This window comes from Heloderma suspectum, chromosome 1, assembly GCF_057233095.1.
Source record: "Heloderma suspectum isolate Gila_16-S chromosome 1, 16-S_ref, whole genome shotgun sequence".
Taxonomy (NCBI): domain Eukaryota; kingdom Metazoa; phylum Chordata; class Lepidosauria; order Squamata; family Helodermatidae; genus Heloderma; species Heloderma suspectum.
This window is the reverse complement of record NC_139458.1, coordinates 207,859,591-207,876,750: the sequence shown is the minus strand read 5'-3', so window position 1 is coordinate 207,876,750 and position 17,160 is coordinate 207,859,591. Positions and strand designations below refer to the sequence as shown.

The window sequence follows — 17,160 nt, the reverse complement described above, 5'->3', positions numbered from 1 at the left end:
ACCTGGAAACGGTTCCGTAGTTCCACTGCCTCCACTGATGCAGAGTGGCTTCTAGTTCTTTTGCTCCCAACTGTCACCCTTTTCCAAGGAGTATCCTCTACTTCATTTTGCCTCACCTCGGCATTTCCCTCTTCTGCCTCAGCTTGCTGTTGCTCTTCTAGCTCCTGTACTTCGCTTTGCTGCTGTAGTTCCACTGTTCTGTCCAAGAACTTTTCGTGTTCTTTTATTCCCTGGGAGGTCGATACTCGCCGCTCCAGTCCTCTTACTTTTTCTTCCAGCAGCGTGATCAGCTTGCCCTTGTTGCAGGTGTAGGCCATGTTGATCTCAGGCAAGAAAACAAACATTGCGCACACCTTGCAGGTCACCACCACTGGAGAGTCCTGTCCTTCCATAGCCTCTTTTCCTTTTTGTGTCAAGCTTTCTGATTGTTCTAGAGTAGTCTGTGCCTGGCCCTTACTCACTGGAGGTTAAAAACAGAGTCCCACTGGTATGGAAGTGTGTGTTACAAGACAAATAAATAAATAAATAAATAAATAAAAGGTTTTTAAAAAAGAAAAAAATGTTAGGGGCTTCCCCCTTGACCTCCCCTGCCAAACTCCCCTGGCCAACTCCTGTTTGCTCCCTCTGTTCGCTCGCTCTGCCAACAGGGGGAGCAAATATTTATTCCTGAAATGTATCCACAGTAACTTTCTATACAAGATGCATCTCAGGAACTGATAGCAAGTTGATGCTCAAACGTCCATTTAATGTGGGCCCGAAGTGTAGGAATTCTGGCAGGTTCTGAAATGTGTCTGTTTTTGCCAATAATCACTATTGACCGACTTTGTCTCTTGGTCACTGGCTAAAAGAAATTTGCGAGTGTGTGCTATTTTTGAGCTTCACAAAGCTGCTTCTGCACATGTGCAAAGTCTGAAATAAAAACTGAACAAAATACAAATGGGTTGGGGTTTATTATCATATGGAATTGCAGTACTTTGAGGGAATACATTTTTGGTATTAATGACTTAATGTACCAAATAATAGATAATGTTTAAATGATGGAGCTACTGGGGTGCCATCCAGTTACACCCTCCCGTTGATGGAATGACTTCCACCAATAGAACACAGCCCCTCTGCACCTTCAAAATTTACTCCAGAGGGTTGGAGGATCCTTTGGAGCAGATCTGGGGGGTTGGAGAGGGGAGGAGAGGAGAAGAAAATCCCACTGCATGAGCGAAAGTCCACTTGCACAACATTGGATTTCACCTACTTCTGTGGTGATGTTGATCCATGATTTGTTTTTAGACATCATTGGGAGTTGAGAATACTAGAGCTCATGGATAGTTTCATGTGTGAGTTTTGCACCATAGCTTCAGATTACTTATATGAATAACATTGTCTAGTACTCTTTTTAATAATAGTGTTTTCAAGTAAGTCTTCATTTCTGTTTTCACCGACATTGGCTTAATTAATGTTCTTGTGGGAGAAGTTCAGTTATTGGGTGGTTTAAAAATACAGTGAATAAATAAAATAAATAGATTGTGGGTACTTCCTTCAGTAAATCAAATAGTGATCCAGAGGTAAAAAACTACATTGCAACATTAGGTCCATTTCATACCATGCACCCACCCAACCACATAAGTGGGGCTGTACACGGTCATTTGGTAACACATCTTAACATTGGCTATTCACAGCATTTGGGGTAGATTTTAATCATGCTTCCAGAAATCTCCCCACCTGTCCACAAATAAAGGATTGCATTTATTTAATTTATTTACAACATTTATCTACTGCCCCACATCTAGACAGATTCTGGAGCAGTGAACAATAAAAGATAAAAAGATAAAAGAATAAAACTCTATATTAAAATTATTATTTTTAAAAAACTAAATATTGATAAAAACCATGGCTGGTCAGTCAGGGAAAGCTTCCTGAAATAAAGATGTTTCCAGGAGGTGCTGGAAACAACACTGTGTTGGTGTTTGCCTGACCTCCAGAGACAGGGAATTCCATAGAAAGGGGACCACCACATTGAAGGCTCTTCTCCGGGTGGAGTCCAGTCAGGTCGTAGGTTGCTTAAGGCTGCAGTCCTATATCTGCTTACCTGGGAATAGCCTCATTGAAGTTAATGGGATTACTCTTGAGTAGACAATTGCAGTGTAAATATGCCTCAAACAGGCATAGCATTGCAGTGTAAATATGCCTAAACCAGGTGGGTGGCCACTGATGCGTTACCTTGTCTTTTTGTTTGTGTTATGAACAGTCATTTACATGGGTGGCCTGATTTACTTTTTACTAGAATTTATGGCCTTTCCTATATTATCTGTCTATCAAATTTATATACTGATTTAACATAAAAAGTAACAAAATGATGTTTAGCGTAAAACACAATAATCCACAAAACAATATAAAAGTTCAGTATAAAATAGACATTTAGCAAAAAGATATATAGCAAGAGTCATATTTCAGGGAAAGCCTGGATGAACAAATAGCTCTTAAGCAAATGTCTAAAGATCAACACTGTAGGCCCTTGCCTGGTGTTAGGGAGAGAATTCCACAAAGCAGACGCTGGAGTCCTAAACACCCTCTCTTTGATAATCATAGAGCAGACAGAAGGAGCATACAATACTACAAAATGTGCCTCCCTTGATGACCACAGTGGCCAGGCAGGGACATTACTTATGGAAGCAGAGACTCCCTTCTGGTTATTACAGAAGAATGCTTTTGTAGCATCTCACAAGTAAAAGTGGTATGTCTGAAGGTTGCAAGTAGTGTGCCAAATGTATTTCATGTTCCGAATTTATATCTGGTTTTATATCTGAAGCCCTCAACAGTTAGTTCCCCAGTGAGAATTATATCTTAATCCTAAATATTTTCAAAAATCACATTCATAGGGATGGGGTAGAGGAAAACAGTTGTCTAGTAGCGGGAAAGGAGGGGTAGCACTGGGGGTAAAAGATATGCAAGGATCTGGTCCAGTTGGGGAAATTCTCCGACAGGGATGTTGCTAATGGGTGGTGCAGAGAGGATCAGTGCCGAGGCTAGTGGGGATCAGCGCAGTATTTTGGTGTGTAAAGGGAATGGATTGAGGCAGGAGGGAGAGAGACTTTAGGGGAAAGGGAAAGGAGTGTTGCTGAGGGTAGGACGTGAAGCCAGGTCACAGTAGGGGGGGGAGAGAGAGAGAGAGAGAGAGAGGGAGGAGGAAAGAAGGACCTAGTTGGGGCTTTTATTAAAGAGCTATAGATTTTTAAAAGGTTAAACATTCCTTTAGTCTAGGCAAGCGCATTCATTCGGAAGAACTGAGGAAAAGGGAGAGGTCTGCCAGACTGTAGAACTCCCAAGAAAAACTGTCTGGTCCCTTGTTTTCAAACAACCAAAAGAAGGGCCATTCTAAAACTTCCTTCTTTGCTTGGTTCTCAAAAATGAAAATACTTCCCCAAAGGTGATGAAATGAAGGTGGAAGAGTATGCCCTGAATAACTCCTTGAAACCAAAGCAACCTGAGTAAAAGTTGTTTTTTTTTTTTTTTTAAAGGCACAGGGAAAAGGTTGGGTGTGTTCAGGGGAAGATGGGGATAGCAAATTGCCAGGGAAAAGTTAGTAAATGGGGAGGGTTGCAGTACCTGTGCTAGTTTGTCTGTGGAACTTGGGTTTGAACTTTGAAGCAGTGAATGTAATTAGGTACCTGTTCAGACATAGCAAAGGAGGGAGAGGGAGAAGAGGGTTCTACAAGATTTCTCTTGTGCAGGAAAATGAGCCTTCTTTTGGGGGGTAAAAAGAGTCTTTGTTTCTGGAGCAAGAAGTTCCATCTTTTATGCTCAAAATCTGGGTTTAATAATTAAAGTGTAAACAAAGACAAAAATCCTGTCTCCAGTGTCTGATTGGAACTAAGATGGCACTGTTAAAAAATTTAAAATGTGTTAGTCTGATGGATCATCTTCCTTCTACCTGACTTAAGCAAGAAGGTAAAAATTAACATACTGCTAAAAGCATTACCTGATGACCACTTCCATGGTGGCGCCTGAGCCATGATGTACAGTTTTGCAAGCGATATCCAGGGAGGGGTATGGGAGATCAGGGATTAAGTTTGGAGACAATAGGCATGCCAGAGGGGTGAAATCTTTGTGTCATGTACACAGTTTTTGCCTTGAACATGCCCTACTTTTGCCTCCTCTTCTTCGTGGTCTCTGTAACTCACACATAAGGGTTATGCAACTGCTCAGAGAGTCATTCGGAACATTCTAGAGCTGAGCAGAGTTTTAGGTGGGAGCACCCCCCCCACCCTCCTCTACACATGGTCAAGGGCACTACTCCTGCTTCCCACTCAGTTCCTTTTAATCTGCTGCAGCAATAGGCAGCATTTGGAACATTTTCCATGCTTTATGGTTCTTCTCTCTAAATACTGCTGTTACCTCCTCCTGGGACTGCTGGGAGAGTCTTTTTCTTTCTTTTCCTTTCTTTTATCATTGACTGTTTTCCTTTGTGATACCTTGGTCTTCATCTTTGTCTCGTTCCCTTGGGGGCACATGGCCTCCAAGGCCTTCTTTAAGAAGTGTGCCCGCTATGGTGGGAAGATACCACCAACAGACGATCACTCTCTGTGCCTCCTTTGTCTGGGTGAAGGATATTGAGTCAACTCCTGCACCCACTGCCTGGCCCTTACTAACTAGGCCCATTGTAACATAATGGCTTGTCTTTGCACCCTTTTATAGGAACAGGCCCTACAGGTGGCAGATTTGGTGTCAAAGAACCGGATGCTTCACACTGCTTCACTGTCCATCTGTATGAAATCAGTACCACCGATCTCCCTGCTCCATGCAGCCCCCCTTGGAGGGATCCACGGTGCACTCATCCTTGCATGTGGTTGGACTAGCCCTACAAATGGCACCAGAGTTATCTGTGTCACAGGGCCAGTCTTCACCTCCGGCGCATGAGCCCAATCCCAAAGTCTTGAAACCGATGATTGGTACTGGTGGGGTTAAACTAACCAAACCCTGCACCAAGCATTCGATGGCAACTGCTCCAGGACCGAAGGCCAAAAGGAAGAAAAAGGTCCTTAGAGTCGAATCTGATGATGAACCATTGTCCTCTTCCTCATCAGTTATCCTAGCCTGACATCTCGATCTAACAACTCCTTAGGTTCTGCCACCTCAGCTGAGGTTGCCAGCTCCCATCCTGGAGAAACTACAGCCACCTGATCGTTACTGTTCTGACAAAACCTAGGATCGGATGGTGAAGACAAGGGTACATCCCCACAACAATTGGATCATGAGCATGTCCATCACCCCTCACTGTTTCCTTCTTCACAATATCACTACCAATCTTCTCAGTTCAGAGAATTTTCCCTGGCATCATCTGTTCTTTGGGCAGCTTCCTGTGCCATCACCATGATCTTCTGTGGGGTGATTGGAATCACTTGCACTATTCCCAGTCCCCACCACCATACTACTGTGAGGACTGCTCACCACCATGCTGGTACCAATCCTGATGGCACTTCTTTCACTGTTTCACCAATCCTGATGGTGATGTACACACCACCAACTTCTAATCCCTTGAAACCGGCACTGAAACCTAGCTCAGGAGACCATTCATCCGGCTAGGATGAGTACTGTTCTGATTCATTCTCGCCCTCATCTGCAGTGGTCTCCACCTCATCTCTAGATGCAACAGTTGGAGATTAACACACCCTCTCCCCATCTGATGATGTCAGGCCCTATGCTGAACAGATACTTAGAATGACCAAGTCTCTAGGCTTAGACATCAAGGCAAATCCACTGTCCCCTGTTATGGATCCGGGCTTCAAAAAAGTTCAGTCAAAGCTGACTCCACTGGTGACTATTCCCATCTTGCCCACCCTCCTTCACATAATTAAAGAGTTGTGGTCTAAATATTCCACCAATGTCTCGAAAGCTCAAGAACCTGTATATACTCCAGGGGGAAGAATGCTCCTTTCTTTTCAACCATCCAACCCGCAGTTCCATAATAATTGAGGTGTCGCAATTCAAGGGCCAACAAAATCCCCATTTGGCACCAGTTGACTCAGAAGGGAGGAAACTGGACTCCATGGATCATAGAATTTACTCTACAGCTGCTCTTGCATACTGAGTGGCAATCCACAAGGCCTGCATGGCAGCCTAACAGCAATTTTCTGTGGGAAAAAGTGGCCACTTTCTTTGATTGCCTATTTGTTGTTGTTCAGTCGTTCAGTCGTGTCCAACTCTTTGTGACCCCATGGACCATAGCATGCCAGGCCTTCCTGTCCTGCGCTCTCTCCTGGAGCGTGCTCAAGTCCATATTCATTGCATCAGTGATGCTATCTAGCCATCTCATCCTCTGCCGTCCCCTTCTCCTTTTGCCTTCAGTCTTTCTCAGCATCAAGGTCTTTTCCAGAGAATTTTCTCTTTGCATTAGGTGGCCAAAATATTTGAGCTTCAGCTTCAGTATCTGTCCTTCCAATGAGCAGTCAGGGTTGATTTCCTTTAGGATGATTGCCTATTAGAAGACATCAAAAACCTGGCAATGATCTTCCAGGTCGAGGGTCATAGACTGGTGGGTCAACAGTTGAATACAGCATTGCACATGGCTGACTGTGGCTCAAAGGTGATGGCAGCGGCCTTATTGTTGAGACATTATGCTTGTCTCAGAACTGCAGGGCTAAGCCAAGAGGCCATATCCAGAGCGGAGGATCTTCCATTTCATAGGGAAGGGCTCTTTTGTGCCTCCACAGATGAAACATTGCACTATGTCCAGAAGATGAAAATTTCTGCCCACAAAATGGGAATGGGGTCACAAACTTCTTCCACCTCCACACCTCATTCTCACTCTTCCTGGCACCATCAGGGCCAAAATAGGCACCCATCAAAATCGGCCGCCAGTGGCTATCCAAATGCCTTTTCAAGCTAGAAAACTCTTCCAGGCCAAGTACAGCCAGGCCACTGAAAGGAAGCATCCCAAGCAATCAAAGCACTGTCTCTGACTCACGGTGGAAGGTTCAACCATTGACTGTCCCCATTGCCAATTGGCTCAAACCCTTTCTACTGATGTGGGAATAAATTACGACCAGTGAATGGGTACTCCCAATCATCAGAAATGGCTACACCATTGAGTTTGAACAGACCCTCTACACAAGGATTTTCTGGTCCATCTACTCAACTCCTGCACTCACAGAAGAAATGGCTACACTTTTGGAAAAGGGAACTATAGAGAGGATCACCTCTCTCCAAAAGTTTACCGGCATCTTCTCTCACTATTACACCAAACCCCCAAAAGACAGAAGCCTCTGCCTCATTCTTGACCCCTGCGGGTCACCCACTACATCAAACCCAATAAATTCCAGATGACTACACTCTCTTCTGTACTTTCTCTACTCTTCCAGGGGAACTGATTTGTGACAATAGACCTCTGTGATCCCTACTTTCATTTCACCATTCATCCAGCTTCCGAACAGTTCCTTCAGTTTGCCCTGAGAAACAGACACTTTCAATTCAGGGTTCTCCCCTTTGGCCTGGCCATTGCACCACAAGTCTTCACAAAATGCATGGCCATTGTGGTAGCACACCTAAGACTGCAGGGAATTGTCATCTTTGCATACATAGATGAGTGGCTTTTCATTGCCCCCTTGTCCTGCCACATCCAAGCCAATGTTGGCACTACCCTGAAACTACTATTGTCATTAGGCCTTCAGTTCAGTGAAGAAAAATGTTGCTTTGGCCCTGCCCAGACCTGGTAATTTATAGGGGCCTTTCTTCACTCCACACAGGCCTGAGCCCACAGACAGGTCAGACACACTGGAAAGTCTAGTACGTTCCGTTGGGTCTTGCTCCCAATCGCAAGCAAACATTTTGCAACACCTCCTAGGTTTAATGGCCACAACAGCAGTAACTCCTTTGCTTGCCTCTGCACGAGACTGCTCTATTCCTGGGTCCTTCAAGTCTTCGACATGATGTCTGGATGCCCCTTGTCCTAGACTGTCCACTCCAATCTCAGGGTGGGATGCAGCTTCAAGCCTCCCTGTCCATCAATAACAGTTGCCGCAGATGCATCACTCTTCGGCTGGGGATACCCACTGTGGTTCCTTCACAATACGCTCCCACTGGTTCCATCGAGAGTGAGCCATGCACATCAACCTTGAGTCCTTCTCAAGCCAGAATGGCTACTCTTTCTCTAGTTACAGGTTACTGTTCCCTAAACAACAGAATATAGGGGTGTTTTGTAACACTTGCAAAACAAGACTGGAAATCAGAGTGAGCTAAGAGGAGCTCGCTCATCACTAATGACATCACACAGACTGAAAAAATACTATGTGTCTGCAGTCCTGTAACAAAGAGGGAGGACTTAGAAAAGGAATTGAGAACAAAACTGCCAACATCATACTGCCCCTATACAACTTGGAATACTGTGTCCAGTTCTGGTCACCACACCTAAAAAAAGACTCTGTAGAGCTGGAAAAAATGCAGAAGAGGGCAACTAAAATGATCAAGGGGCTGGAACATCTCCCCATGAGAGAAAGTTACAACAGCTGGGATTGTTTAGCTTGGAAAAAAGGAGGGTAAGGGGAGACATGATAGAGGTCTACAGAATCAGTGTGGAGAATGCACACTGCATGGTGTGGAGAATGTGGATAGGGAGACATTCTTCACCCTCTCTCAAAATACTAGAACCCTGGGTCATCCCATGAAGCTGATTGATTCAGGACAGATAAAAGGAAGTACTTCTTCATGCAGCACATAGTTAAACTATGGAATTTGCTACCACAGGATGTAGTGATGGCCACCAATTTGGATGGCTTTAAAAGGGGGGTGGACAAATTCCTGGAGGAAAAGGCTATCAATGGCTACTACTCCTGATGGCTATATGCTTTCTCCAGTACCAGAGGAAGTGGGCCTATGTACACCAGTTGCTGGGGAACATGGGCGGGAGGGTGCTGATGCACTCATGTCCTTCTGGGTTCCTGGTCGACAGCTGGCTGGCCACTGTGTGAACAGAATGCTGGACTAAATGGGCCCTTGGTCTGATCCAGCATGGCTCTTCTTATGTTCTTATGACTTGCAGCCGGTGTTCATGTGCAAAAGCAGTGAACGTTATGGTAACACCTGTGTTTCTGTACTGTTGACCAAGACAATTTCTTCTTCATTGGTAAGGAAGAAGAGAAAATCTACCTACGCATCAGTAGCAACAGAATTTCCTGTGAAGCATTTTGCGTTATGCCTTGCATTTTGTTTGCTTTGTACAAATGTCCTAAAGTAACTCCTTGTTTTGAAACGTCTTCTTCTTTGTATTACTTCAACTCTGTCACTGCTAAACTTTTGTGGAAACTATTGTCACATCATTTCCTTTAACTGATTGAAAAGAGAAACATCCTGAGTGATATAACCAGTATAGATGCTTCACCTGGGATATGTGAATTTTATTCAAATTATAGTGATACTTTATATTCTTTAAATATAGGAACACTGCTATAGATTTTTCACTCTTTATCAAACTTCTTGCTTAATGATTACTTATTATAAACCACAGGCATTACTCTGTAGACCAGCATGGGCAACTTGTGGCCCTCCAGATGTTTTGACCTACAATACCTCACAATTGGCTATGCTGGCTAGGGCTGATGGGAGTTGTAGGCCAACACATCTGAGGGACTACAAGTTGCCCACCCCTGCTGTAGACCCTTGACAATCAGTTTCTAATGAAGAATACCATGCCTTACATCTTTTTCATTATCCTAACAGAATATAAAGAACTTATTCACACAATCATCTTGAGTTCTGAAAGTGATACAGATGTCTGGTTATTATTTGTAGTCTACACTTTAGTATGCACAGAACAGACCACATGTACATCTCAACATGGTGGTTTTATGACTAGCTTGCAGATCTTTCCTATCTTACAGCACAGAATAATGTTTTATACCAAGTATGAAAACACTGGAGGATTCTCAGTGATGAGAGTTTCAAATAAACAGTCTACCATTTGAGAAAGATCTTGTATTTCTTTCTTTTACTCCAAAATTTGGAGTGATGCTGAACACTTGCAAGCTGCTTTATAATGTTTGGGTGGGCGGGATGAGGTGGGGAAAGCCAGTTTGAAGGTTCTTTCACCTACAGTATATGTACTGATGTGGGTTTTCTGGAATATTTTGAATTGAAAAATGTCCCAGAATTGTTTTGCCTGCAAATTAGGGAAATTTGCATAGGGAAATTTTCAGTTTGCATCAGAAAAATTTCTGATGCCCCAGAGAGTAATCTATTTTAGTGTTATTTAGAAAACAATGAAGCTAAAAAAGTGTCCCATGTTAATTTTTTGTCCTAATACGCCACAGGTATTTGTCCGGAAATATTTGAAGAAAAAATTAAAACACACTGAACGTGATTTAAATATTATATTATGTAGATTTTTATTATAAAAATTTAAAGACTATAGCATGTACTTCCCTTACATTGTTTAATTTAAGAAAACTCAAATTGTGTCCACTGAAAACTGTGGACACACTAATACGTTTTAGTAACCCAAAGAACTCTGCATGACATACTGGCAGCTACTCATTTATAACTTTGAAATAGTGAAGCTTGACTATTACTGTATTTGTAACTTGCATCCATTCATTGTTACTAATGAACTTATGAAATGGAAAATTTTCCATGGAAAAATTAAGCACTGGAAAAATGTACAGAAAATGTTCTGTTTTGGAAATTTTTCAACCTCACATCACAGCTTGTATGTGCATAAGACCTAGGAACTGTCCCCTTTAAGAAAAGCAGCCTTTATGTTGGCAAGGGGAATATGGTATGAAGAGCCAGCTCTAAAGACATACGGTACTGTGAATGAGCTTTGTGTGTTACTGTGCAGGATCAGAGTCTAGGCGCTATTTATACTGCAGCATATTCAGCACCAGATTGTGAAACCTTAATACTGAAACAGTGGCATGATTTTAACGTTTTTGTTCTCTTTATGCCCTGTTTAGGCATTTGATGTCAAGCAGTAGATACTTCTCTTTGGCAGCCTTTCCAAAAGAGTTTTGACCATCAAATACCAAACAGTCTATTCCATAAAATGAAGTTATGAGGTGTCTGTTACTTTGGGCTTGTGTAGCAATGGAATGTATTGAACTAAATCCCAATTTGGTTCTTCTCAATTTTGTTGTTTCTGAAGTGTCATAAATAGCAAGCTTTTGTTCCAGTTTTATTCAGAAGTGAATAAAAATAATTACTGGAGTATTATTATTTTACTGATCTCTTCTTACAGTCTTGGTGTTGGATATCATAGCTGGGATGCTTTCAGCCTTTCTTGGTAGTGGTGCAAACTTGATTGGCTCCTGTTGCATGAAATAAGGACAGCTGCTGCTTCCAGTTCAGATCAGTCTGTCTCTGATTAGCAGAGGCAGGAAGCAAAACTGGTCTTGGGGCACCAGAAATCAACCATGCTTACATACAAGGTTTTTTTTAGTTTGCTTTTTTTTCTCCTTCAGAAATTCAGGATGCCTTGTAGGTGGACCATTTCCTTCCTTCCTTCCTTCCTTCCTCCCTTCCCTCCCTCCCTCCCTCCCTCCCTCCCTCCCTCCCTCCCTCACAAATATAATAAGCTTTCTATTTTCCTATGTTCTTTTGCAGTTCAAAACCAAATCTATATTTTCTGAAAAGATTTGTAGGTTGTGAAATTAGATGTGTTTCTTGACTGAAGTTTGCTTATCTTTAGAGTCCCCAGACTTAACTGGGTAAGAGAGATGTGTGGGGTAGGGGCTATAAATCTATAATCAATTATCAGAAGAACATGTCAGTATTATAGTCCCTCAAGTGCCCCTGAGCAAATAATCAGATGACTTAGTAAATGTCAAATATATGCTCATGTGTTTGTTTATTCCATTATTTCTTTTCAGGTATAATCAAACTTGGGAAGTGGAATCCTCTTCCACTCAGTTATGTGACAGATGCACCTGATGCGACAGTAGCCGACATGTTACAAGATGTCTATCATGTTGTGACATTGAAAATTCAATTACAAAGGTGGGTATTTCTGAACATCTGCCCTCCTCTAGTCTCTGAGCTGCTCTGTCGATCACACCATTACTACCGAGATTAGCACATCCTGTCTTCATTAATTTCTGAGCTTTTGTTGAAATGGAAAGAAAAATACAGTAAGAGTGCTTCACCTGGCAGCTCTTCTTGGCCAATATTCTGTTTCAACATGATGTTGGGGTACAGAGAAGCACAGTTATTAAAGATCTTTAAAAGAGAACTTTCCACAGCCCCCAATTTAATAGTTCCTCAAGGCCTGATTAAATGCTTAACTTATTATATTTGAAAAATAAACACCTTTGCTGTTTCAAGGACTTAGCCAGAAATTCAGAGGTGAGATTTGGATTCTGTGGCTCTAGTTCTTACGTTGCCTTTTGCTGATGCACAGTGGTTAGTTTCAGCCAGCAGTAGGCAATATGATAAGTAATTGCTCTAGTTTAGGCTGCAGCCATGCATTGAGTTACTTGCTCAGGATTGTAGCTGGAAGAAGTGGCTATGCCATGGGAGGGAAAACTCACATTAAAAACTTGAAAGACCCAAGCATGGGACGCTAGCTTGTGTCTGACTTCACAGAGCTTTCTAGCTCCTGCATGTAAAGAGCAGCTATCCTTGCAGGTGATGCTTTCCATCTGTTTATTCTCCTGTTCTCTGTTTTCACAGTTGTTCAAAGCTGGAAGACTTGCCAGCAGAGCAGTGGAACCATGCCACAGTCCGCAATGCCTTAAAGGAGTTGCTCAAAGAGATGAATCAGAGCACATTAGCCAAAGAATGCCCTCTCTCCCAGGTCAGTGCTTCTATCAGTGGCACAGGCACTCATCTCTATGAAATCCTAAAGTTTTAATACAGTGCATACAAATTAATTTTGAAAAAAAGTGTGAAATCTTAAAAAGGGGGGAAATGCAGTTCCAGGGACTTTGAGGGCAAGACCATAGGCAGGTATGGTGGAAGGGTGACAAGAGAATAAGCTGAAAGGATAATTGCTCTCCTCAGTGTTCTTTGGACACCATCCTGTGTTTGGATCTGAGGCATGTTTTGCTGGTTTTGTCTTCCACCTTCCTTCCTATTTGTTGTGTTCTTGTCTAGCCTGTAGGCACATGCTGTTTGCATTGGGTGAAGCTATCTTTAACATACACTGTGTTCAACTATGAAGGATATAAAATATCTAAATAACAGGAGCCTATTTCTTGCAAGTATCACAAAATCAGTGAAATGTCACAGTGTTTACCTATTCAGATCTCAAAACTCAAATGTGTTGTCACTAATACACCATGTTCTGATTTGCCAAGCTTAAATACATTCTTGTTTTTATTGTGAACAATAAATACGTTGTGGTATTTATAGGATTAGGAAATTAAGGGCTTCCATCGTTTTGGGACTTTGGACCATTTCTTCTTGAATGTAGTACAAAATGTATAGATGGTGCTCTCCTTTAAAGTAACAACTTTTTCTGATGTCTTTGATGGTGTAACAAAAGTAACACAATCAGGGATGGCAATGGAGCTTGAAGATTGTTGAGCAATGTGGGAGTACTTAGGCCAGTGCTTCTCAAAACTATGGCTTCTGATGAGTTCCTGGGTAGGTCACACATTGACTTGACCTGGTTCACACCATCAAAATAAGCCATCGTGGCTTATTTAAGTTTATTTAAACCACAATGGCTTATTTAAATCGTGGCATGTGCTGGGTGCGATTTCCATAAACACCCAGTTTGCAGTTTGTTGTTTTGTCTGAACCCAGGTGGAAACAACCTTCCAATAAGCCATGGCCTGTTGCAGGGATATTGGAGGGTTGTTTAACCCTCAAACCCCTGCCGCCCGGGTTCAGGAGACATGACAAACCATGGCAACCCCCTGCCAAAGGTTAAATATTCAAAATGTCTGCTGGCATGTGCCACAGCCCACTGTGGCTTATTTAAGCCACGTTGGGCTGCAGCGCTGTGTATGTTCACTTTTAAATTGTGATCCATTAATACAAGTAGGGATGTTGTGAGGACCCGTCTGGATCTGGGAGTCTGGCGGACTCCTCCACATCTGCACTCCCTTGTTGAGCTGTGGGGCGCTCGCCAAGCCCCAGGGCGCTCAGAGACTGGGTCTGCGAGCGGCCAGGAGCAGCCCGCCCTTGTTGCGAGTCATGGCGGTCACTGGAGTCCCTGTCGCCATGCACCAACCACTCACCCCTTTTCTCCTTGGAAAGAGGAGAAGGGCGAGCAGTTCGCATGCAGCGACGGGGACTCCAGCAGCCACCATTTTTGCGCGCAACGGAGACTCGGCTTCTTTCCAGAAGAGGCCAAGCTGCCATTCTGCGCAAAATGGCAGTGGCTCTCAACGAGGGTGGATGGCCCCGCAGCCTCGTAGGCTGCTTGCTGAGCCACCAAGAAGCTCGTGTAGCACTGGAAGGAAGGGTGGGTGGTGGTGGCAGCTTGGTAAGCAGCCAACAAAGGTAGGCGCAGGTAAGTCTGCCCATCCCTAAAACCAAGAGAGAAAAACATGGAAAGATGTGTGAAGTTGCATGAGCAAGCATGAGCAGTATAAGTGACTTGAATCCTTCGTGTTATTGTTTGTGTTTAAATCTTCCCTAAAGTTTGTAATGCAATACCCTAATATCCTAAGAATATCTTACCACAAGAAATCTTTAGCCATTTTAGGGGCAACTCTTTTATTGAAATTATGGGTATATATGAACTGCAGAGCACATTTTTAAACGATAGGAACAACTATTAATTTTGGTACTTTCATTGTGAAAAATCATCATGAAACTGGATATTCTAGGTGGAGACCTGTTTTTAAGTCTCCTATTTAAATTCCTATTTCCTTTTATAACTTCATAAAAGTTACCAGAGCACACTGCTCTAGCGACAAAACACGCAAAAGCAACAGGCTATTTGTATTACCAAGTGATCAAACTGTCCTTCACATCTGAATTGTTATCATTCAGACTAAGGAGACACCTACATTTTGTTCTGTTAGCAAAAATTTAAACCAGAATTTCCTATATCATTAGACTTTTGCTCTCTATTTGTGGTTTTGATCACAGCCAAAAATATCTTCTAAAAATGTACTGGAATCTGTTAACTAGTTAAAGGTTTCTTAGATATCATCATATACCACAAACTATATATGTAAATGTTCACCTTTTCATGGGCTTGGCTGCAAGGGTTGTCAGATTCCCTTATTTCAAGAGATGCCCTTTATTTTAAGGGCCTGTCCTCCATTCTAGAAAATTTCTGGCCTATAATGGGTATTCCTTATTATCACACCACAATTGACCATAATGTTCCTTAGAGAATGCCACAGCTGGAAGGAATTCCTTATATTTAAAACCTTGATTGGACAAGCCCCTTCACTGGGGGAAATAAGGGACAGACTTTGGGGGAAGAGCTATAGTCCAGTGGTAGAGCACGTGGTTTGTATGCAAAGGTCCCAGGGCTGGGAAACACTAAAACCCTGGATAACTGCTGCCAGTCAGTGTAGAATAGACAATACTGAGCTAGATGGTCCAGTGACCTGACTCGGTATAAGGCAGCTTCTTATGTTCAAAGATAATTGAGCGATAGTTCTTCCCAACAGTCTGAGAGTGTTAAATCAGTTCCTCATGAAAGCACTGGGGCCATCAGGGAATAGGCTTAGCCCTTCTACCTGAGTCATATCCCCAAGTGTAACTTTTTTCTCCAGTATAGAAGAGTGGTTGTTATTTGCTCAGGAATTTGGGGATAATTTGTAGTAAGGGCAAAACCTGAGCTGTAGTCTTGATACTGGGTGGCACATCCTCCTCTATCAAGACATTGTGGAAGTGCATAGTGTCTCTGTGTACAGAGCACGCAGATGCAGAGTACCCCCATGGGGTCCTTGCAATATACAGGCCTCTTCACCCCCATCTTTATATACATGGACACACTCCCGCTCAAGCCACCATAATGACCAGAGTTTTGCTACTGTAGAATAAAAAGCTGTCACTCTATTTATGTGTGGGCCTTATGAGCATTCTTGAAATAGTTTTGTTAGTTGGATTTCCCTATGAATCTTGAGATACTATGTGAATAGCAATAATGTAATATAACAGTATATGTTATATGAGATTTCCACTTAGCTTGTTATGGATTCTCTGATCTTAGTTTTGTAACATTTGGATTTATTGTGAGATGCCACATAAGCTTGATGGTAGTATTTTTATACTTCCAAGTGTACCCTTTATCCCTTTCAAACCAAGTTCATATCTTGTTACTATTATGTAACACTGGCCATGTTCTGACTGTCAGTGTGATACCCTCATGTCTGTATTTGCTTCTAAAAAGATGGTGGTGTACACTTGCTATGTAACTTCCTCCTGTGAAGTCTTTGGGATTATATTAGCTAGACATGTCTATACACACTCATGCACACACTCTCACTCATGGTTGTGCTTAGGACTGAGCATTTTCAGTCCATTGGTTGTCTGGTGACTCATTTATATGTGTGTGCCCTGAGTTGTAGTACTACATGCAGTATGCTCTGTCTCCAGTGCAGATGTTGCTGCAGAAAATGGATAGAATTACTGAAAAATGATAGTAGATTTATACAAGGATTTAGAAAGAAATAAGATGCATTTGTCTTCCCTGTCCCTCATTTCAGTGCAAGTTATCTGTTTTCTCACCTAGAATGTACTTGCATTCAGTTTTGCCTGTCATGGCTATACATTCTGTTTTCAGCATTTCATTGAGAAGACAGCCGTGCTTTTGTTATGATCCATTTAACCCCTCTGTGCTGTATTGAAACCATTTGAGCATCTCGTGGTTCACTCAAAGACTCGTTCCCGTCTACTGTTTTCTATTAATATCCACTTACAGTGTGGACAAATGTCAAGAACGCAGGAACAACTCTCCACATTCATAGTGGTGATGCTGTACCTACTGCATTTGTCATGGAATTCATTGCACAGAGGGTAATGGCCCTGAACATGTCCGCTTAAAAACTAGTGGCAGGTTAGTTAGAGGCATAAACATTACTCTGGAGTTTAGTCAAGAAATGAAAATTGTACGGAAATAGAACATGGGTTTTTCCACTAGAATTAACTATTTAAATATGTGGTTTTAAATGTAAGGCAGGACTGTGCTCTTGTATAACCTGCATCATTCTACCACAGTTCTGACTTTCACTGGGTATATTTGGGCATCTACACCTTTCCTATCCTGCAAAT

At 42.5% G+C, this 17,160-nt stretch overlaps 1 protein-coding gene across 1 annotated transcript in view; it reads left to right on the top strand.

The window, feature by feature from the left end:
• SATB2 (SATB homeobox 2) overlaps positions 1 to 17,160 on the top strand; it is a 183,612-nt gene that overhangs the window by 68,431 nt on the left and 98,021 nt on the right. Inside the window, exons 3-4 of the mRNA XM_084829960.1 lie at positions 11,850 to 11,976; positions 12,649 to 12,772. Coding sequence (XP_084686086.1) covers positions 11,850 to 11,976; positions 12,649 to 12,772 — 251 coding nt within the window. The remainder of the gene's footprint in view (positions 1 to 11,849; positions 11,977 to 12,648; positions 12,773 to 17,160) is intronic.